This window comes from Cydia amplana, chromosome 8 (assembly GCF_948474715.1).
Source record: "Cydia amplana chromosome 8, ilCydAmpl1.1, whole genome shotgun sequence".
NCBI lineage: Eukaryota > Metazoa > Arthropoda > Insecta > Lepidoptera > Tortricidae > Cydia > Cydia amplana.
In genome coordinates, this window is record NC_086076.1 from 10,695,403 (window position 1) to 10,718,819 (window position 23,417).

The 23,417-nt window shown below is 40.6% G+C and overlaps 2 protein-coding genes across 2 annotated transcripts in view; both read left to right on the forward strand.

Moving 5' to 3' along the window:
• Positions 1 to 23,417, forward strand: part of LOC134650225 (isovaleryl-CoA dehydrogenase, mitochondrial) — a 178,625-nt gene that overhangs the window by 15,532 nt on the left and 139,676 nt on the right. The gene's annotated exons all lie outside the window — the stretch shown is intronic.
• Positions 1 to 23,417, forward strand: part of LOC134650057 (folliculin-interacting protein 2) — a 32,867-nt gene that overhangs the window by 5,708 nt on the left and 3,742 nt on the right. Inside the window, exons 3-11 of the mRNA XM_063504880.1 lie at positions 1,943 to 2,055; positions 2,356 to 2,525; positions 8,407 to 8,520; positions 9,430 to 9,572; positions 13,412 to 13,521; positions 13,782 to 13,922; positions 16,067 to 16,216; positions 20,232 to 21,592; positions 22,374 to 22,500. Coding sequence (XP_063360950.1) covers positions 1,943 to 2,055; positions 2,356 to 2,525; positions 8,407 to 8,520; positions 9,430 to 9,572; positions 13,412 to 13,521; positions 13,782 to 13,922; positions 16,067 to 16,216; positions 20,232 to 21,592; positions 22,374 to 22,500 — 2,429 coding nt within the window. The remainder of the gene's footprint in view (positions 1 to 1,942; positions 2,056 to 2,355; positions 2,526 to 8,406; positions 8,521 to 9,429; positions 9,573 to 13,411; positions 13,522 to 13,781; positions 13,923 to 16,066; positions 16,217 to 20,231; positions 21,593 to 22,373; positions 22,501 to 23,417) is intronic.

Sequence of the window (23,417 nt, forward strand, 5' to 3'; positions counted from 1 at the left end):
ATTACATATACGAAATTCGATTGCATTATACGAGGACACTTTATCTTTTACTAATTTACTCCTATGAAGGCGTAATAAGAGTGACAGAGAGGGACGCCCGCAATTTGCGATCTACGATTTTCGCAATTATAACCCTGACGTTGACGTACGGTTCCGTTAAATTGTATAACAGTATTGACACAGTTTTTTGAAGTAAGTATTGTCAGTCGTTTGACATCGGTGGTTTTTTTCTTATCCAATTATACCGATTGACCACCTATACGTAATGGATACGAAAAAAAATTCATTATACGAATTTCGTATCCAATTCTACGATCTGGCAGCCCTGCTGGCATGAGGAACTGGTTTGTTTTCCTTGATAAAAGTCCGTCTCGCATCACGGAACGCGGACCACGTGAACTCTTTGTTCGTAGGTAAGTACTAATATGCTTTAAGAATACTAATGCATGTGCGCCACTCAAAAGTATATTTGTTTTGTACAAGCTTGACTTGATTTCATTGACGTCAATGTAAAGTTGATAATGTTATTGACACTTTAGTGTAAATAAGGAAAGCGTTTCGCTGTGAAAGGTGAAAGTGAAACGCCAATGCGACACTTTTCCATGTGATGAAAATAGTACGGAATTACGCATATCTTTCATATTTCATATACACGTTTCATAGTTATTATCCATGCCTATGTATGTATTTTTTAGGGTACGCGCGTTCTTTAATTTAAATGAAAATTAATAAAAATATCAAAATGCTTTTAAAAGCGCAAAGTAATGCAAAGTGACAAATATTGATCTTTGGGTACCAAGAATACTTATAAAATTAGCAGCCACTTCGACCCACAACTCGTTTGTTAGATAACTCTTTTAACATACTCAATCAAATTTTAAATATTGACTTACTCGAAATTCACGAAAACATCACCTTTATGGACTTCTTTACGCAATTGATTACCACACGGGACACGTGAATACTAAAAATAGTCGTTATGCCACTGTTAACATTACTTTTCCAAATATTTGTGTAGCATAAACGTTATACTCTGATGCCAAGACAATAACGATTTATTATAAGGAAATCTGTTAGGTGGCTATCTGTGCCACGTTGGACGACTTGGACAGCTCTGGCCAAGGAGTAATTCATTCTAAAAGAGTTGTAAAGGCTAAGAAAAATTTGCGCTACGAATCGTTAAAAGTTGACGTTTCGTTAAAAGTTGACGGTCCAGGCAGGTCTAGCCAAGGTGACGAACGCTTGCGCTTCGCCATCGAATTGATCGAATCGTTTTGTGTTTCTCTATCACTCTTCCATATTTGTATGACAGTTGCGTTTCGTTCGCTACGTAGCTATAGCGATTGGCATGTTGTCTACGGGGCCAGCCGAGCCAAGTTGGAAAACCAAAAGAAAAAATGCAGGTATCGGGATGGCAGATGATACCTACCTACGTAAAGTCACGTGAATATTTTCATACATTGCTTGAGTTTCGATTTCCGTTTGTTTTCTATCAACGTTTGTCATCTTGGCTAGGCCCCAGGTACCGCAAATCATTTGCCCCAGTATATCACACACTACTTCACCTGTCAAACTCGAGGCTTTTAGACCTTACTACTCTTCTACAACCACTAACTCTTTGTTTCTGTCTGACCAACGAATTTATTTCTGTAAACAAATGACTCAATGACTTTATGACAAGCTATCATTTGTATTCAAATTTTTTTTACGGAAAAATGTCGTGTTCTTTACTAGATGGACAGATTTTTGGCGCCTTCGCGTACGGAAATGATTATGGAATCTCTTGGATGTATAATGTTATTTTAGTTTCTGTTATATATGAGCAGCAAGGAGCTACTACTACGTTGTATAGTTGATAATGTACTACATTGTATGATTACGAGAATAATAGTTTTTAGTTTCTATTAATTGCTCTTGTTTAGTAATTGTTTGTTTTGCCCAGTATAAAGGTCCAGCGGCAGATGCGAGCGTACTCGGTGAGATGATATTCGGCGCAGTTGCAATGAGCTGCAAAGGCGTCTCATTGAAGATTCACATCATGGATGAACCTAAAAGGTAAACACATACATATCTACTGTAAAATAAAATCAGACTACGCTAACTTAGCACAAACTCGGCAAATATATACATATATCTATAAGAACCATACTTGACCTAGCACTTTGCATGAAACTTAGCGTAGTCCGACTCTGTCACTTTCAGTACGATTTCATGAAAACTACGCCATTATTAGCTTAGCTACATTATACTGTACGCATTTTATTTCAATAAGTGCAGTTCATTGGATTTGGAGTGGATTGGATTGGTAAATGAATTTCATTGCTTATTAAAAAAGAAATGTCTTTATTTGTCCAGGTTAATGTGTACGAAAGTGTTCTGCGTGCCAACATCGCGGCGCATAAGCAGAGTTGAGCGCAAAGCTGAGCCGAGCTCTGTTGAGCTCAGGGAGCGTTCCAAACCTCTCAACGTGCCGCTGCAGAAAGAAGAGGTCTCGCTGAGCTTTTCCATCGACAGGGGAGACTCAGGTTCGTCGTACTCAATCATTAATTCTGAAACATCCAAAATTTGCCACTGAAATTTGAACCTAAATTGTAGGAAATACAGTTGATTTTGTGTTGTTTGAAAATTAAACGAAACAAAGCAAAAGTGACACTGTTCCAATTGAACATGGTTTAAATTACATCGAACTGAATAGGTACTATAGGTAGGACCTTGGGCCTTAGGAGGATAAAACAATTAGCTTCCATTTAGATAAATTACTCGCGTACGTTCTGCCGAATGTGACGGATATCCCGACATATTCTGTGCTCAAGTCAGGTGAATTTGGGTACTGTAACTCGCTACTCTGTGTTGATTATTTTGCCAGACTGATCACAGACTGAGCTTGATGTCATCAAGGATAAAAATAAATTTATTGCCATATTGGCCTCGCCAGATTTTTTTTAGAATGCTTTGCTAAATGTTACAGATATAATTATCCTAATGTGACTTATATCAGTATATACAAAGGCCGATATGTGCACATTAAGCAAATACGAATCCAGAAACAGTAAAACTAAATGCCGTTCCATATTGCCTTGAAATCGCTCGTTAGGTGTCATTTACTCAACTCAGTAAGATGAAATTTCATACTTATGTCACAGAAGTGTACACACATTTTAAGTCATTATTCGTAAAGGAAGGTCAATTCATTGTTATACTATTTTTAGCTCGAGAACCGTGGGAGTGGTTAATGAGGCTTAATGACTGCGGAAAGTCTGCAGCTTTCTTAATTGTTAGAACACTGCGTTGATGTCTCCTAATGACTATTTACGTCTAGCAGGAATTTTTCTTGAACACTTGTGTATATTTTTCATAAATAGCGCAAACGAAAGTGACGCGTCCAGATTAGCGCAAATAACACATCAAAGTGTGTTGCGGGCAGAGGTGAAAAAAAAGGAGAAAAATAAACTATGTAGCTAGAGCCGTCGAATATGTATCAGTTTTGTATTTGATTAGTTACATCTGACATTGCCCTCTATCTATAGTTCGTTTTTTTTAGCATTAGAAAGAACTTGAAAGTAGGTAAGCGATTTTGACATGTCTTTTAATTTAAAAACACTTTTTAAAAATCAATAACTATTCCTTATGAAAGCAGAAGACTATAAAAGATCGTATTAGATTCATAATTGTTACATATTTACCGTAACTTATTTTTAAAATGTGTTTTTCAATTAAAAGACACATCAAGATTGTTTACCAAATTTCTAATGCTAAAAAAACGAAGTATAGTAAATGTCCTAATTATATAAGATACATACTGGGGAAGTAAATAGAGCGCGACCAGTACGACACTAGACACTTCTATACTAATATTGCACAACCGATGCATTTAAGTCTTATGGCATTGCAATAGAGTTCAAATTTGGTCACTAAAGTGTAAAAAGTATTCCCCCGTCCCGTCCGTTGCTACTATACGCCTTATCTTGCCTCTGTTATCACAGGAAAACGCTTTGCTCATTAAATTATCAACTATTAGGGGTATCGATGTATTGATACTGATTGAAGTGAATAACGCCAACATTGCACTTTACATCTTATTAGTTCTGTTATTGCATTAAACTGACGCGTTGCTGCGAATTAAACAAAATTGCGCAGTAACGATCAACATAAGTTTTCAAAACCAGTGAAACATACTACCTACACTTTAGAAACTAGTAAGTATTTTGATACCTCTTGTTGCCAATTCGAACTAAACACACGACCACTTTTGCAGTGAAATACAACATAAATAGACGTCTTGAGTCGAATGACACATTGTAGTCATAATGATCATTGCATTTGATTGTAATTTGTTTTGCCGAGAAACGCTATTAGCGATCAGATACAACTTATTATAATATGACATAGTAGCAAATCTTGCATATTCAATACATCTTGCATACGACTATAACATTTTCAGAATATGTATTTCATAGGTATATACCTACTTACATAATAATATGAGGGACACTTCAAGATCTAGTGATTCGTATTGGCGTAGGTATGTTAGTTCATTTGTTTGCGGATACGGATATACCTCTCGGCGTTGTTATTGAATGTAAACAAACCAAACCACGTGACGTAAACCCGCCAGACGAGGTTCCGTTTACGGTTCGGTCCGCATTGCGAAATGTTCTTGTCGATCACGTGAATAGGCTTGTGTCTTGTTAGAAGCTATTTTAGAAACATGCGAATTCGCCCCCATAATCGCAGTGAAGTGTCTCTAGTTAAACACTTGGCAAGACGGCACATATTTATAAGGAAAATATTCCTCACTTGTACGAATCTCACCGATCGGCTTGAGTGTGGCACATTTTCAATGTGCTTAATATATATTATGTATGGCAAAAGCGATGGCGTCCTCGCGGATGCGGACGTCTCCTTGCGGACGCCGATTGGCTTGCGCCCGTACAAATTTTAAATGCGTTCCGACTCCGCCCGTTCGGATGGAATACGACGTCACCGAATGCAATCATCGGTCCGCAATTTTTGTATTTATTTTCCTATGCGCATCGAACGACCTTGTTTTTGCGTGCCATCCTTGTACCTACGGACCTTAAAAATAGTTTCTTCTATTTATGCTTTTGCATATTCGATAGATTATAGTGATGTGTGCCTTACCAACCTTTCACAAGGACTCTTAGACAGACTGGATAGACTCTTAAACAGCTGTATTAGATTTATCTTCGGCCTCCGCAAGTACGACCATGTCTCTGCCTTTCGACGGAAACTTAATTGGCTTCGTGTACGGGAACGCAGGTGTCTCAGGGTTTTGTGTATGCTCTACAGCCATGGTATAATAATATACTCCGCCTGGTACTCTCTTCCGAGATTCGCGAATGACCTAACTGGCACTTGCCTACGTCATCATGCTGTTTACAGGTTCTCAAACTTTAAAATGTGGGAGAATTTTAACCAACAGTGAAAATTATTTTAACGGCATTAATTTTAAGTTATTCATGTAGAAACATAGTAAAATAAAACAAATCTATACTGCACTTTTCACTCCTACTCTTACAGTTCCGAATAGAGCAGCCAACCATTTTCGTAACAAAACATTAATTACGAAGCTTACGACGTGAAAAGTTTGGAAAACACTGCGACTGCTGACACTGAGCGAGAAGGAAATAACAATTAACACGCGTTCGACAAGGACGGTCAGTCAGGGACAAAATGGCGGATTGTCAAATGTGACAGCGCTATCCTGTGTTGCCAGTAGTGTAAACAGAATTACCCGAACGTCTGAAATTTCTTTCGTGAATCGGAAGATATTGCTAACGAATAATTAAAAATGACGTGTTATTGTAAAATTTAAGATAAAATACATATAAATGAAAATTATTAAATTATAAAGAAGTAAATTAACTTATTAACCATAGATATAATGTACCCATGTAACATGTTATGTTGAAATAAAGTGGCAATGTTATTGTGACGTAGGCAAGTGACACTCTGGGAAGAGAAGACCATGTTTTATTAGACCATGCTCTACAGCATATTAAACGATCCAGCGATACCGGAGTACCTGCGGTCTAAATTCCAGTTTGTTACCGCACAGCCAGGCCGTGAGCTACGTTCCTCCCGAAAACTCACTTTGTCAGTTCCATTGTATCGCTCCGGATCCATGACCAACTCCTTCACTGCACATGCGATTCGTCTTTGGAATTCCCTCCCTCTCGAGATAAGGCAAAGTCAGACCAAAACTCTGTTTAAAATCAAGTTGCGCAGACATCTTTTAGAAAAGTCTCTTAGCTAAGTCTCATAAAAATCTTAAAGCAGGTATATATTTATTTATATAATATTTGTATATATACATGTATGTATAAGTAAGTATATTATAGCAATAATAATATGTATATTTGAAATAGTATGTTGTACAACATAAAAATTATGTTTAATATTAAACTGTTCGTACTTTAAATTTTTCTTGCACCTATTACTGCTTGCTCTCTGTTTGGCCCGAGGGTTAACTGGTAGAGAATGCCTTCAGGCATTAAGTTCGCCTTTTGTACATTTTTTTACTGTGCAATAAAGTTTAAATGAAATGAATGAATGAATGATGGGGAAGGAGATTGACGAATCTAGATTTCGATGTTCGCTTTTAGGTATAATCCTGACGCGTTTGACTAGACTAGATGAAAAAGCAAATAGTATATTTATCACTTGGGCATTTCTATTTAAAGTTGTACCCTTGAGTTTTTCGCATGTCCCCTTGCATTTTTTGCGATTTACTCTTAAGACGAATTTTTTAACTGGACAAATGATGTTTTTTATTGAAATATATTATATGGACACATCATTTATTAAGTTGATTGCTCAATAAATCACTTTTTTCTTACTTAAAATCGGGTTTTTAGATATGATAAAATCACCCCGTAGTACTGTCCCCTTCACCGACTTCAACTTTTGATGGACTTTTACACATATTTTTTCTATGAAGGCAACACCAAGTAATGCATTCCTGGCATAGTTTAAATGTTGAAAAATGTGTAATTGATGAAAAACAGCTCTAAAAACATCAATAATAGGGTCTAAATTCGATAAAACCGTTGTCCCGCCGAAATCGCGAATCGGACATAGTCCGGGTTGGTTACGCAGTTTTCGCCAAGTAGCGAAATATTTTTTACCAACATTTTAGGTTTTATTTTATCCTGGCAAACCTGTGACCACAGATAAAGCTTATTTAAACGTTAAATTTGATTTGAAACGGTCAAAATCGCGACCATAGTGACCTGCTGTTGTTGACATGTAATTTTACTCAATATTTTGTCCGTTTTGTTCAAGAGTTTATGCAGCTTAAACCTTAAGTAACTGAAATACTGTTTATATTAAATAAAACTATGTCTCATACAGTTATTTGTCAAGCAAATAAGTTGAATATTGTGGTTAGTTTTGTATTATTTTGAATATATTTAATTCTGGCCCAGACAAATCGTTACGTCCGTTTGGTAACAATTTGAAGCGTAACATATAGCCGGACTAGAAAAATGTAACCAAACGGACACGGTAAAGTCGCACGCACATTGAGTATATGTAGTTTTTACCGTGACTTTGTCTGTACTTATTTTATTCATGTGCAATTAATAAGTAATATTTTATGAAGTAATATTAAGTTTTTTTATGTTTAAAACTCTATCTACTGATTTTAGTACATATATTGTAGTCCTTTTTTTATTCACTGAGTATTTGTGTAAATTTTTGATTATTGTGATCTCGTCTTTACTTTATCCATTAAGTTACATGGGTGTCCATTTGGAAATGTCCCCTTGTTTTCAAAAGTATTTTTATTGTTTATTTAACGTTTAAAAGCTAAAATATTTAATTTTTTTGACAATAATCACATGTTTTGTTAATTCTAATGATTGTTATTCGTCACACGGCAGTAACACCAATAACTATTTAATAAACCTAAAAATAAGGTACGATTTGGGGTCACCTCGTAACCAAACCACCTAAAGTTCCCTTTTATGAAAAATGTTGGTTCTTAATCGGTCAACGATGATTGTTTTTAGTTTGTTTATTAACAGTTCTAAGCTTTGAACATAAAAACATTTGCTTCAAGTATGTCGTTTATTTACTACATCAAAAACCATTTGTAACCAAACGGACCACAAAAAACCTCCCTCATCCTATTAAATATTAATTTTAACTGGTTTATCCTAAAAATATGACGATTCTCTTTGGTGTTTGGTAAACTAGAATATATTTACTCATAGAATTACATGAAAAAGTACCAAATAATGCAAAATATATTTTCAACTCGTCAATTGAGTCATGGTACAACTTTAAATAGAAATGCCCATTTATCAGCCTTTTTGTCTAAGTAAAATATAAAATTAATGTATAATCATTAAGTAATTAATGCAATTTTATTTCATCCTGCAGGTTTTTACGGGGATCAAACGCCGCACAGCAGCATTGGATCTACTTACGATTATTTCTCTATGTTTGACGTTTGGGACGGCAGCAATACTCAGGACGACATGTTCTCTTTTCACAGTAAGTTTACTTTCATATTTCTGTTCATGATTTCTTTATTAGCATGTTTAAGTGCCCCACTGCTGGGCAACAATGCAAAAAAATATTCTGAAAGTAGTCCTCAAGAGATATTTCACAGGCAAATGCTACTCTCCTGAATTTCCACGTCTCTGTCTCAATCTTCTGTCTATAGTTTTCGGATGTATCCGGATTATCACGCCTTCTTCACCACGAGTTAATATGTAAATAAATATTAGGGAAACATGCATGACACAAATCGACGTTCCACAGTAAGCTTAAGCTTGTCTCATGTTGTCGGTAGTGGACTACGATACATCATCATCATCTCAGCCCTTTATCGCCCACTGCTGAGCATAGGCCTCTCTTCTAGTACGCCACTTATCCCGATTAATGTTAGATAATTACGTTCTGCTATGAACATAAATACCTATATAAACCTAGAAACAGATACTCTATACCAATTTGTCAGGAGACTAGCTTTAATAAAAATAGAGGGATTTAGACGATCCTTTTGGAAGTTTCGTGATGATTTTCTAGCAGAAGATTGCTGACCATTACTCAAACCAGTCAAACACAGTTAAACCAACCACACCTAACACCACCACACCTTCCAGTTAACGTATGTTTCTCGACGACCGGTCTGGCCTAGTGGGTAGTGACCCTGCCTGTGAAGCCGCGGTCCTGGGTTCGAATCCCAGTAAGGGCATTTATTTGTGTGATGAGCACAGATATTTGTTCCTGAGTCATTGTTGTTTTCTATGTATTTAAGTATTTGTATATTATATCTATCGTTGTCTGAGTACCCACAACACAAGCCTTCTTGAGCTTACTGTGGGACTTAGTCAATTTGTGTAAAAATGTCCTATAGTATTTATTTATTATTTATTTATTATTTTATTCTCGGTCCAGCCCCACCAGGCCGCAAGCTAAGCACGTCGAGTAACGGCAGTTGGCAGCGCCGTACGTTCAGAAATCTGGCGACGCGCTTCGACCTCGGCAACAGCCCGAACCTGCTGGCCGTACCCAGCGGTTCCACTACCACCGACTCTCAGGTACAGTACAATGTGTGGGGCATTATCTATGAAAAGGGACCTTATTGTCGATGGCGCTTACGCCACACAGCGTCGCGCGGCATTGTATTTATATCGGAGTATTTATATGGCGTATGCGGCATCGACAATAAGGTCCCTTTTCATAGATAACGTCACATGTTAACTTATCGTGGCCCCATCAGGCTTTAAGCAATGACAGCTGGCAGCGGCGCACGTTCTGAAATCTAGTGTCGCGTTTCACGGCAACAGCTCGAACCTGCTGACCGTGCCAGCGGTTTTACAGCGACTCTCAGTGTAATAACACTACAATATAAATATAAGAACCGTGCGCATAGCAGGGTCTGCCATCTTTTAGCCTAAATCGATAACTGCTGCTGCTTACACACGCACTCCCTTACTTGGTGGCTTTGCCATCTTGTGCCATAAATCTGATCCTTGAACTTGACATTCACACTTCTCGCCAATAAACAGGGGTCCTGTGCATAGAAGTAAAAATTGAAAACCCGTTTATAAATTACTAGCGACCCGCCACGGCTTCGCACGGGTTAACAAATTATATATAAACCTTCCTCTTGAATCACTTTATGTATTAAAAAAACCGCATCAAAATCCGTTGCGTAGTTTTAAAGATCTAAGCATACATAGGGACAGACAGACAGCGGGAAGCGACTATGTTTTATACTATGTAGTGATTAGTTTTGGCCTCCATGTGCACATGTAACTTGTTAATATGTTTTTTTTCTACTCGTCGACTGCAATGCTTGAATTAAGACTTCGTATACCAAAGTGAAATCGCATACTTTTTTCACTATGGGACCCCAACTCAACTATAATATTCATTTCGATACTGTTTAGGCAACTATTATATTCAGTATATATTCGATGTTGTCTGAGAGTTAAAATCATGAAGCAATATGCAACTGCACTTTTAAGGTCAGTGTGCCCTTGACCCGTTGTTGCATCCAGTACTTTCCGTCTCGTCTAAAAGTCAAGTACATGCCTCATCGGACACTGACACACTGGTTGACCTTTAGGAGGTCATCTTAAGAATACAATGGGTCTTCATTATATGCGGTTTTATTGTGATGTGAAGATTACCAGCCAATCTAGTCATGTGATGAGAAACTAATATGTACTTTTGTAACTAACTTTGTACATGTATCTTATTAAAACTATATATCTAAAGGTGTTTTTGTTGCTCCTCGCATCGCTAATTTAGTAAATTGTAAGGTAGGTAGGTAGTTTTGTAAAATGTTTATGTGTTTACAAAGTTTGTACGAAAATATCATCTATAGGAAATTTATTGCCAAAAAACTTACTAGGCGTCCGTAGCATTTTGTCTCAGCGGCTGAATATCGACAAAAACACCTTGCCTATATTTGTTTATGCGTTAATTTTAAGTTTTTTATTTCCTTTATCTTAATAATCCGTACAAAATCGTTAGGTAGATAATGTTTTTTTTTGCCCAATCGTTTTGTTTACGTGTCAACGCTCGCTTTATCTATCGGATAATCGTCGTCATGTTGTCGCCATATATGTACAGAGAAGGTTAGGCCATGTGACCTCACCACGGTTTTATGCTTATTGGTACAATATAAACAATATGTAGACAAGGTGCCTGACAAAATATAGAATACATTAAATATATTAGAGGGACAGAAACATGTCGAACTAGGTACATTAGACTTAAACAACCTGAGTGACCCGTTGATAAAGTCCAAATCTCACAATAATTTTCTGTTCAACATAATAGCATTGACCATGGCATAATTATATTTCAGCCTTCGTCTAAAAATACACCGGAACAAAAATGTGACAGTAACATACGGAATTGATTAGGCACAGATGACACCTGACACGCGACAAGATGTACCTACCTCGCATGTACCTACCTATTATAATGTTGCTTAGATCTAACATTAAAAACCGGCCAAGTGCGAGTCGGACTCGCGCACGGAGGGTTCCGCACCATCAACAAAAAATAGAGCAAAACAAGCAGAAAAACGGTCACCCATCCAAGTACTGACCCCGCCCGACGTTGCTTAACTTCGGTCAAAAATCACGTTTGTTGTATGGGAGCCCCACTTAAATCTTTATTTTATTCTGTTTTTAGTATTTGTTGTTATAGCGGCAACAGAAATACATCATCTGTGAAAATTTCAACTGTCTAGCTATCACAGTTCGTGAGATACAGCCTGGTGACAGACGGACGGACGGACGGACAGCGGAGTCTTAGTAATAGGGTCCCGTTTTTACCCTTTGGGTACGGAACCCTAAAAAAACGACGTAGCATTTGTATTTACATGTAGCAAAAGGTATACGATACTAAATGTTAGTACATAACGGCGGATTCGATCGGCGCTTCGCACATTATCTCGCCCGGTAAGAGTTGGTGAAAGCCAGAAGGCACACAAATCAGTTCATGCACTGTTTGTGCACAGTTTATCGACAAACGCGTGATCCGTCACATGATATGAGTGACCGCGGCTATCGTTCAGTCATATGACTTGTTATAGGTGATGACAAATAGCTGCTATTAACATAAATTCTCAAGTAACCCGATAAGTGACGGCTCATTATGCCACAGGTTTATTGTGAGTCACTGTCTTGTGATAGACCGCTAGGTTTGCACGGTATGAGAGATTGAGTAAGTACCGCTAGTTTCGAACCGTGATTGCAGCCTTCTAAATTGCCGGTCGTTTGAATGAATACATGCTAATGCATTGTTTCTCACTGTCTCAATGCGAATGACCATTTGAATGAATAGATGCATTGTTTCTCACAGTCTCAATGCGAATGACCTTTAGAAATATCCTTTCTTGTGTCGCTAAATTACTATTTGACAGCAGCCCTAGTAGCACGGTCGCATTTTTATCGTTTATCACCATGCTTGTCACGTTCTAACAAGTATGTAAGTGCGAAAGTGACGGGCATAGTGATAGTCGATAAAAATGGAACCGTGCTGAGCCCGCAGGTTATGAAATAGCAATATAACCGAGCAGCGTACCTGGTTTAGTGTCACTATTTAATCCCGGTCTTGATCCCCATACCTAGTGGTTCAAAGCTATTAAGTCTTAGTTTTCTTTGGAGTATAACACTGGGGTAAATAATGTAGCTACACATTATTTATGTAATTAGTAATTCCAAACAAACAAACATATTAATCAGTGTATGTTAGGGCTGAAGTCTGATAATTGCGCTATAATTGAAGTTACGTTAATATTATTACCTCGAGGGTTACGTTTGATAAATTCATCGGGGCCAAAACTTAACTTTTATGGACTCAGTGACGTAGCTCGTACTTTATTACCTTTGGAATACACATTGAAGGAAAAGACCTCGTAGATGCGACTTCGCCCACGGATAGATTTGTTCAAGCTACGCCACTGTGGCTACTGTTGCTGTCACGGTCCATACTTTTCTCGGGTGGGATTGGAAGGGCCGCTGTACGGTCCACATACCGCACATTGCCATCTCAGCGAAATTACTTACAATTGCGTAAAGCAATATAATACGAGTCAGTACACGTTCAGCATTAGAACCTATCACGCGTGTCCTCATTTGCACTATCATTCATAATGTCGCGCTTTTATAGTTAGTTATCAATAAAGTGTTTAATTTCGGCTATATTGTGAGTTATCATTATGTCAAGCAACCAACAGAATACAATTGGTGTATGTGACACTAGCAGCCCATACAGCCGCCTTTGATCCGCGCGACGGATCGGCGTACAGCAATATTGGTTCTCAAGATAGCTAGCGACCCGGCGCGTTGTACCACGTGGTCTATAGCCTTCTATCTCGGTCTCTAGTTGTCTATATCGAAGCATGTTGTTACAGGTATACAGCACTAGCTCGACGAGCGACAGTCTGGCGAGTAGTTGCGCGGCGTTGAAAAAAAACAAGCTGGGGTTGGCACTGCTCATCAGTGTCCCTGATGCTGCTGAGAAGTGAGTATAATGCTTTGACCAGTATATAAAATTAAACAATCACGAATAATACTTTTAACTATTTCAAAAACCTGTCCGAGTGCCTCAATACATCTTACCTTCGCTTCCGTTTATATTGTGAGTATGACAGTCAGTCGATGACAACTAAATTACGACACAAAACCAACAATATGAATATGACGAACAATAGAAACAATGCGTGCGTTCCATGCGTCGCACTAGGCTCCTACCATAACCCTAACCGCAGCGCCCCCTTGCAGAGACTTCATCCGGCGATGCGTGGAGATGTCCCCTCAGCTGCAGAGCATGGTGTGTCGGCTACGCCTGGCCACTATGACGGCCGGCGCCGGCGGCAAGTTCGTCGCAACGTTGCATCAGGCCGCACATGACGCAGCTGGATGGTAACTACAATTAAGCTTAGCCGTAGCGCCCCCTTACAGAAATGGTGATGTACCCCCTATTGCAGAGCATGGTGTGTCGGCTACGCCTGGCCACTATGACGGCCGGCGCCGGCGGCAAGTTCGTCGCAACGTTGCATCAGGCCGCACATGACGCAGCTGGATGGTAACTACAATTAAGCTTAGCCGTAGCGCCCCCTTACAGAAATGGTGATGTACCCCCTATTGCAGAGCATGGTGTGTCGGCTACGCCTGGCCACTATGACGGCCGGCGCCGGCGGCAAGTTCTCGCTACGTTGCATCAGGCCGCACATGACGCTGCTGGATGGTAACTACATAATTGATAATTCCCTATCCGTAGCGCCCCCTTACAGAAATGGTGATGTTCCCCCTATTGCAGAGCATGGTGTGTCGGCTACGCCTGGCCACTATGACGGCCGGCGCCGGCGGCAAGTTCGTCGCTACGTTGCATCAGGCCGCACATGACGCTGCTGGATGGTAACTACAATTATCCCTAGCCGTAGCGCCCCCTTACAGAAATGGTGATGTACTCCCTATTGCAGAGCATGGTGTGTCGGCTACGCCTGGCCACTATGACGGCCGGCGCCGGCGGCAAGTTCGTCGCAACGTTGCATCAGGCCGCACATGACGCAGCTGGATGGTAACTACAATTATCCCTAGCCGTAGCGCCCCCTTACAGAAATGGTGATGTACCCCCTATTGCAGAGCATGGTGTGTCGGCTACGCCTGGCCACTGACGGCCGGCGCCGGCGGCAAGTTCGTCGCAACGTTGCATCAGGCCGCACATGACGCTGCTGGATGGTAACTACAATTAACCCTAGCCGTAGCGCCCCCTTACAGAAATGGTGATGTACCCCTTATTGCAGAGCATGGTGTGTCGGCTACGCCTGGCCACTATGACGGCCGGCGCCGGAGGCAAGTTCGTCGCTACGTTGCATCAAGCCGCACATGACGCTGCTGGATGGTAACTACAATTATCGCTAGCCGTAGCGCCCCCTTACAGAAATGGTGATGTACCCCCTATTGCAGAGCATGGTGTGTCGGCTACGCCTGGCCACTATGACGGCCGGCGCTGGCGGCAAGTTCGTCGCAACGTTGCATTAGGCCGCACATGACGCTGCTGGATGGTAACTACAATTATCCCTAGCCGTAGCGCCCCCTTACAGAAATGGTGATGTACCCCCTATTGCAGAGCATGGTGTGTCGGCTACGCCTGGCCACTATGACGGCCGGCGCCGGCGGCAAGTTCGTCGCAACGTTGCATCAGGCCGCACATGACGCTGCTGGATGGTAACTACAATTATCCCTAGCCGTAGCGCCCCCTTACAGAAATGGTGATGTACCCCCTATTGCAGAGCATGGTGTGTCGGCTACGCCTGGCCACTATGACGGCCGGCGCCGGCGGCAAGTTCGTCGCTACGTTGCATCAGGCCGCACATGACGCTGCTGGATGGTAACTACAATTATCCCTAGCCGTAGCGCCCCCTTACAGAAATGGTGATGTACCCCCTATTGCAGAGCATGGTGTGTCGGCTACGCCTGGCCACTATGACGGCCGGCGCCGGCGGCAAGTTCGTCGCAACGTTGCATCAGGCCGCACATGACGCTGCTGGATGGTAACTACATAATTGATAATTCCCTATCCGTAGCGCCCCCTTACAGAAATGGTGATGTTCCCCCTATTGCAGAGCATGGTGTCTCGGCTGGCCACTATGGCGGTTGATATTTTGTAAATATCACTACTATTAATAATCAGCATTTAGATCTGTGCTTTGATTTACATAAATAAACTGTAGCAATTGACATCGAACCTCAGATCTACTGCCACTAAAAATAAATAATTAAATATAATGTATTAAAAATAAATAATCAAATATAATGTATTTTAATAATGTTAGGTGGCAGTTTATATACCGCGATTTATTGTGAAAAAATTTAAACATGTTTCTTATCTTGCTGCATAATGTACCTCTATTGGTACATTATGCAGCAAGTTACATCTTTTGATATATGTCGCTCATATTAATTTTAATATCTGACATGTACGAGTTCAACTGTTATTACTCAAAGACTGTCTAAACATTGTCTATGCGTAGATTATAGTTTGATGATGATGACATTTGCAGGCTATCTCAACTGCTGTCCGGGCCACGACTCCAACCAGCATGGCTCCGCCTCGTATCCAGCGAGCCTCCGCGCTCGCACAAGCTCGCCGACTCTTTGCTCGCGGACTTGTGCGCCGTGCTGGCCCACGCCGACACCAAGGACACCAACTTGTGAGTGTGCTTTCGTATAATAGGCATGATGACACATGTTGAATTTTATAACAAAATCTAGTAAAATAGATAGCAAATGAGCAATTATTACAGGACCTGAAGGTTTCAAAATTTAAGTTTTTTTTAACTTCCTAAAACGATAAAAGTAAGGGTACCATTCGATTCCTCACATCTTATCCAAAAAAATATTGTATAGCAACTATATACATAAACGCAATATTTCACGGACAAAAACGTAATTTTCTTGTTTTGTCCATACTACAAGGGATCTCAGTGACCTTGACGTCACGTTCACTTATCCTTTTGTGAGGGGCGTTTCGCGAGTGGAGTGCGACTGTCGGACTTTGACTGTAATTTCTGACTTTTGTGTTGCTTTAATGCAATGGGTCCCATATAGACATTTGATCCTAAAGACAAACCCGATCGATTGATACCATAAATGAAGATTTGTCATGTAGCCTATTCAAAACCATCGAGCGAAACTAAAAAGCACTTCTTAAGTTTGATTAATAGATGATTAATATCGTAGTTTAACGAGCACCATAACATTTACTCCTAATTGACTCTCACAGACATATGTTTTATTTTCGTTACGTATTAGTTATTCATGACATTCGTAACGCGGAAGACACCGTGAAAAAATTTACGGCTTTGCTGTAACGAATGTTTGTCAATTATTTAAAAGAACGACACACAAAGAAAATATCATGGGCGTCTTTAATCGTTTGAACAGACGCCAATATTTGGTCTCTCAATCTCTAAATGAATAGACATCTCACCTCGAAAAGTCAAACTATATAATATCGTAACAATTTAATGTCCTGACATTGTTCTACTCACGTGATACAATAACATGTTTGGCATTGGATACTGTATAATCAGTTAATGAGTGCTGTTATATATTTTTTGCACTAATTTACCTAAATGGTATAATAACGATTAGTGTTTTATTTGCTGTTGGCTGTATGCGTCTTATTACTGTGTACATTGTACAAGTAGGAAAGTACAGCTTGTCTCGAATACATTAAAAGTAAAATTAGTCTTGTACAAATACCTGTTTGTCGGATGCTTACACGTAATTTATATCTGTTTTGAAAGGGGATTAAGTTATAAAAAAAATTCTATTATTTTACCGTTTATACTCTGCACATAGTAGTACAACAATAATTTAACATCCCCGTAATTTTTAGCGGTTCATTTAGACGTCAGCATGCTAATGCGTGCTCGCAGTTAAAATTAAATTTATGGCCGTACACTCGAAATACTGCCCAGAAATCTTGCCATTCGAATATACACCCTGTTACCATAACGCAAGGTTCTTGCTAGTCCCCAGTTGTGCAACGTATTGTTGTTTAATTTGCCAAAGATTATAATCACATGATTTTTCAAGAACTTTCAGTGGATGTGGATGTCGTCGACCAGACATTTATCTTATCTAGCGAGTATAAAATTATAGTCCGTTAATTCTGTGATAATATATTGAGAGCTTTACAAATAGACCGTCACCTGGAGTTGATCCAAGTTCCATGCAGCTCCGGTTGATGACTTAGAAAAATGTGGATCATTTACCTTAGACTCCGCATTATGAGACGTTTACATAGACTCGCGGCCACCACTCATACTCTTTTATACTTGTCAAAAATTACGCTGCCAGATTCACTACTTCATTGCACCCACTACGGCATAAGAAATATAATACCCTCAACTGTTATGTATTTGTGATAAGAAATAATTGATAGATAATATTCACAGTTTAATTGCGCAAGTTAAATTGCGCACGGACAATTAACATTGAATTATTTTTTTGTTATATCCAATGAAAACTTTTGTTATAATCTAACTGTAATATCTTGCCTTATTAAAAAGTTGGTCCATTCCATGCTTGCCTAATGCCTAAAATGTAATAATCGGTTAATCTAAAAATATACGATTTAAAATTTTAATATACAACGCTCCCAAATTACACCCCCGCAAACGTCAGTTAACTATCTAATTCTGGATGGAATGTTTACGGAAAGTGATCTGTTAGTAAATACACGTTTTGGCTCGTTAGCGTTTGACCGATAATTACCTGGGACGTGTGAGTGACGAGCTGTCTTCTGTTCTCGTTGCTCTGTGACTTATGGACTGTAAAGGGGCCCACTGATTAACAGTCCGCCGGCCGGTATCGGCCTGTCAGTTAGAACAAAAATTTGTCAGTTCCGAACAACTGACAGGCCGATACCGGCCGGCGGACTGTTAATCAGTGGCTCAGTGGGCCCCTTCAGGACTTTTAGGTGATGTCATTCTTGAAACTACGATGCGAGGTGAAAAACAATAATTATTGGCCTATTCTCGCGGCTGGACCTTCTTGGAACCTATGGACAGGACTTTTGGGTGTTGTTGTTATTATTGCAACTATCATCTTCCTCGCGTTGTCCCGGCATTTTTCCACGGCTCATGGGAGCCTGGGGTCCGCTTGGCAACTAATCCCAGTAATTGGCGTGGGCACTAGTTTTTACGAAAGCCACTGCCATCTGACCTTCCAACGCAGAGGGTAAACTAGGCCCGTATTGGGATTAGTCTGGTTTCCTCACGATGTTTTCCTTCACCGAAAAGCGACTGGTAAATATCAAATTATATTGATATTTCGTACATAAGTTCCGAAAAACTCTTATTCTTGCAACTATGATGCGGGTTAAATACAATAATTATTTACCGAGTAATTTCAGTATGTTACGTAACCATCACTTTCTTGCTTTGAGACTGCAATGCACATTGTCTGTTCGTGTGGACCATTAATGTCAAAAAGAAGTACCTACTTAGGGCGGCAGGTATTGCAACCCTATTAGGTACAGAACATTACGGGCCAAAGAATATGTAATTTTCTGGATGCAACAGGCATTAGTAATGAACTTTAAAGGGATCAATAAATGGATCATAAGATCAATGCCGGGTCGATGCGACACTCAAAGGCCCATAAAATCCCTATATTAAATGAATCACTTTCTTCATGACAATATTGTTTTTTGGCCATAGAGAAATATAGTAAGACAAGAGTGCTCCTTCCATACATCAGTTTTGGTACCAAAAACACTATTAATTTCAGTGTCTACATCTAGCATCGAGTAGCGGAACTATCAGTACTGCTACTTGACAATAGATGTAGCACCGACCGGAAAGTCTAATAAGACATAAGACTTTCCGGTCGGTGCTACATCTATTGTCAAGTAGCAGTACTGATAGTTCCGCTACTCGATGCTAGATGCAGACACTGAAATTAATAGTCTTTTTGGTACCAAAACTGATGTATGGAGTGAGCAATCTATGTATTTTTCTCTATGTTTTGGCATAGTCACTGTATCGTAGGTGAGAGTCGTTTACTCTATTTTCGCGAACAATAATTATTTGCGTAGGTATTTCACGTGATTTTGTTATTTTCGATCGATGTTTACAAAGCAGAGCGGTTGTGCAACTAATGAATGACTTAATTTATCTGTTTAGCGTTTACTGTTTAGGATGTCCCTTATATATTTACTAGTTTCAGTGACGTGGGGGTGCTTTTAAAATTAGACATCCTAAAAAAGGATTTGTTTGAGCAGAAATAACGTAGAAATGGTTACACTACCTACTTATAATCGTGCGTATCGCAATTATGACCTTAAAAAGTTTCTATTTGCCTTCTTCAATAATTATGTTAATACATAAGTGTATAATAAGTGAAATGACGCCTTCTATCTTCGAATAGGTACTTTGAGAATTATCGATTTTTCGAAATGCGGAATCGGCTTGAACAAATGACGTTTTCTGCCTTAACCTGTCAATTCCCACGTGTGACGTCACCCATAAGCGTTGCGGCTCATATATGAGCCATGGGATATGACAAGTTAACCTGCCAGTTATATTACCAGCCAATATTAGGTCAAGTCATAATCCGTTTGGATTAAGTTTTGTTGCTCTTATAGAGAGAGAGAAACTCGGCTTGTAAAGGCAGTGAAAAATTACTGAGGTCCTTATGGTTATCATATATTTCCAGCTTCATCAGCACGCTACTGACGCACGTGCTGACGTACCACCTGGGCTGGGTCAGCACGGTGAGCCCGTACGAGGGCCCCGCGCCGCCGGTGCGTCGGCCGCACAACGCGCTGTGGGCGCAGCTCGCCGACCTGCACGGCGCCGTCGGCTTCCCCGTCCGCCAGGCCAAGACCATCATCAGCGGCGCCGAAACCGTCTTCGTCAACAAGCTCCTACTCGTCCTCACGTACTTCGTGCGCTGCGGTGAAGTCGTCCGCAACGACTTCGAGTTCGATGACAGTGTTCTTAGGGAAAGTGAAACGGTGACGCTCAAACGGACCGCGCCGGCCAAGTGCGATAGTGCCAAGGACGATGCGACGCCCGCTCCGAGTCGCGGCTTCGGGCGGTCGACGACCCTCGCCAATCTAAATCGGCAGCTCTCTACTAGTGTAGATTTCGAACGGTGCAGGTCCAGCGGGATCAGAAGGAACCCCACTATGATGCTCGCGGCCAAGTCTTCCGATTCCAGTCTCGATTCCACCGCGTCCGAGGAAGAAGTGGAAAGGAAGGTCGTTTTCGTCCTCGGCGACGATGAGAGGCTAGTCGGGCTGAAGAACAAATCGAACGGCGGAAAAAGCGTAAAACGGTCCTCCAAAATACAACACGAGCCGCTGAATCTAGACGCGATAGAGAAAGCTGGCGACGAGGAAGAGAAAGCATGCGACCAGAAGCCCTGCGAGCAGAAATGCTCCCGGAGCCCCGACAGCCCGTCCAAATGCTGCGCGCAAACACTTCAACATTCCAAACCAATAAAACATTCCGGCTTTAAGTTCGAGTTCGATAAATACCCTCAGATAGTCACTAATTATATGAAAAGCAAGAACTTAGAAATATTAGATAGGCATTATATCGGGAAACCGGGAAATCTGAAGCTTGACAATTTCCAGTTCGATCCGACGATCGTCCCCCCGATACAAGAGGAGCGTTGCGAGGCGTGTTACAAGTGTCAGATGATGGAATCTATGCTTCAGACTCCCACGAACGCTTCCGAGTTGGAATACATGAACGACGTACCGCGGCAGTCCGATCCTCAGTACGCGAAGGAGTCTACAGTGAGCGATAGCGTTCAAGTGTCCCCCAAGACTTTTGTTAGGAGAAAAAAGGAGGCGACTTTAGTAGTGAACGTTAAACCTAGTGTGTCGGTGGAAGTGAGCAGGGTAGATGGGTGTGGGGGCGGGAGCGAGCGGGACAGAGGCGAGGTGCGGCAGGTGATCGAGTTTTCTGTGCCGCGGCTGGTGCGGCGGCCGGCGCTGGCGGCCGGCCTCGACAGCTCTCTACTCTGCGGGGTGACCAACCATTATGTACCTGATTTAGTTTTACAAGGTTAGTACCTACACCACAGACAATCCAACCTCTAGACATAGCATAGTCGCGCTACCCCCTCTGCCACACATACGGTAGCGTTACTCTATCTTCGAGTCAATCCCGTGCCGTGATTGGTCCGTGTCTTTGAACGGACCAATCACGGCACAGGATTCGCTCACCTCGTCCCCCCGCACCCCCGTATTTTTGGCAGCATCGGTTTCATCAAATAATTGGCCTAAGCTCAGTCTAGAGGTTGGATTGTCAGTGACCTACACAGATCTTAATATAGTACAAGGGTTGTAAATGACCCAGTTGAAGTACCTACATATTCGAAATATTTTAATACTCTAAGGGTGAAATCGGTGATTTCACTGTTACCAGAGTTGAACACTATAATTTTCATTTTGACAGAAGAAGGAAAGTAAAATACATATCGTCCTCCTAAACCTATGACATTAAATAAACTTCTATTACGTCTTGTAGAGCAGGTATCTTTTATTTAAAAATTGAGATATTATCTATTTGGATTAACAATATACAATAGTTATGAAAGAAAATAGTTGTCATCAAAAAAAAAAGGTTGTCAAAAATGACCCTTTTCCCGCACCCTGTATGTTTTTTCCAAAATCTTTAAAAGCCAATCTTCATTAATTTGAAATCGAGGGAAGGTCTTCTAAGACCGTTTTCTCGTAGCAGCACGGGATCTGGTAGCTGCCCTCACTGACCCAAAAAGAAAATCCACCCTGTATATTGTAGAATGTAAATACTTTTTTTTTTAAGTATATATTTGTCATTCTAGGAACAATATCGAAACCTCAAACGTGGGAGACGGACTTACGGCGCGATCTGGATTTGGCGTCGTACCTCAGCAAGGGCAGCGACGCGGGCGCTATGCCGGTCGCTATCGTGGGGGATACTGACGCTTGGTAAGTTTACCGTTCCATAGAGAAATATAGTAAGACAAGAGTGCTCACTCCATACATCAGTTCAGACTATTAATTTCAGTGTCTACATCTAGCATCGAGTAGCGGAACTATCAGTACTGCTACTTGACAATAGATGTAGCACCGACCGGAAAGTCTTATCTCAACAGCATAAGACTTTCCGGTCGGTGCTACATCTATTGTCAAGTAGCAGTACTGATAGTTCCGCTACTCGATGCTAGACGCTAATAGTCTTTTCGGTACTAAAACTGATGTATGGAGTGAGCACTCTATGTATTTTTTTCTCTATGACCGTTCGGAGGATTCCTTAAGGCTGATTTAGACGGCGCGCGAACTCGCATGCGATTTTAGTTACCTACATTGCGGACTGTTGGTTACGTCCAATTCAACCGACCGATCAAAACCTGCAATGTAATGAAACTCGCATGCGGGTTCTAGCATCGTCTAAATGAGCCCTTATTTAGAATAGCTACAACCTACCCTTTTGACGTCAAGTGTCAGGTTTAAGTGACTAGGGAGCGGGGTACAACGGCATATTGCTCGTAGAGCCTATGGCCGAAGGCCCTCAATAATGTATACCGATAATTTGATCAAGATCCCATTCCCAGGAAATATGAGTGCGAGAATTCGCATGCAAATTGAAACTCGCTATTTAATTACATTGCATTGCGGTATTTGATCAGTTGGCTGAATTCAATATAATAAATAAAATATATTTATTTTCACCACACAAAGGATACATTTAACAATATTAATATCGTTATAAGTTAATTAACTTTTAGATAAAGTAAAGGACAATTTAGATTTATATCCTTTGTGATATAACCTCAATAGTCCGCAATGTTAAAACTCGCTTGTTAAATGTTACGTACATCAATAACACACAGTACTGACCCTTC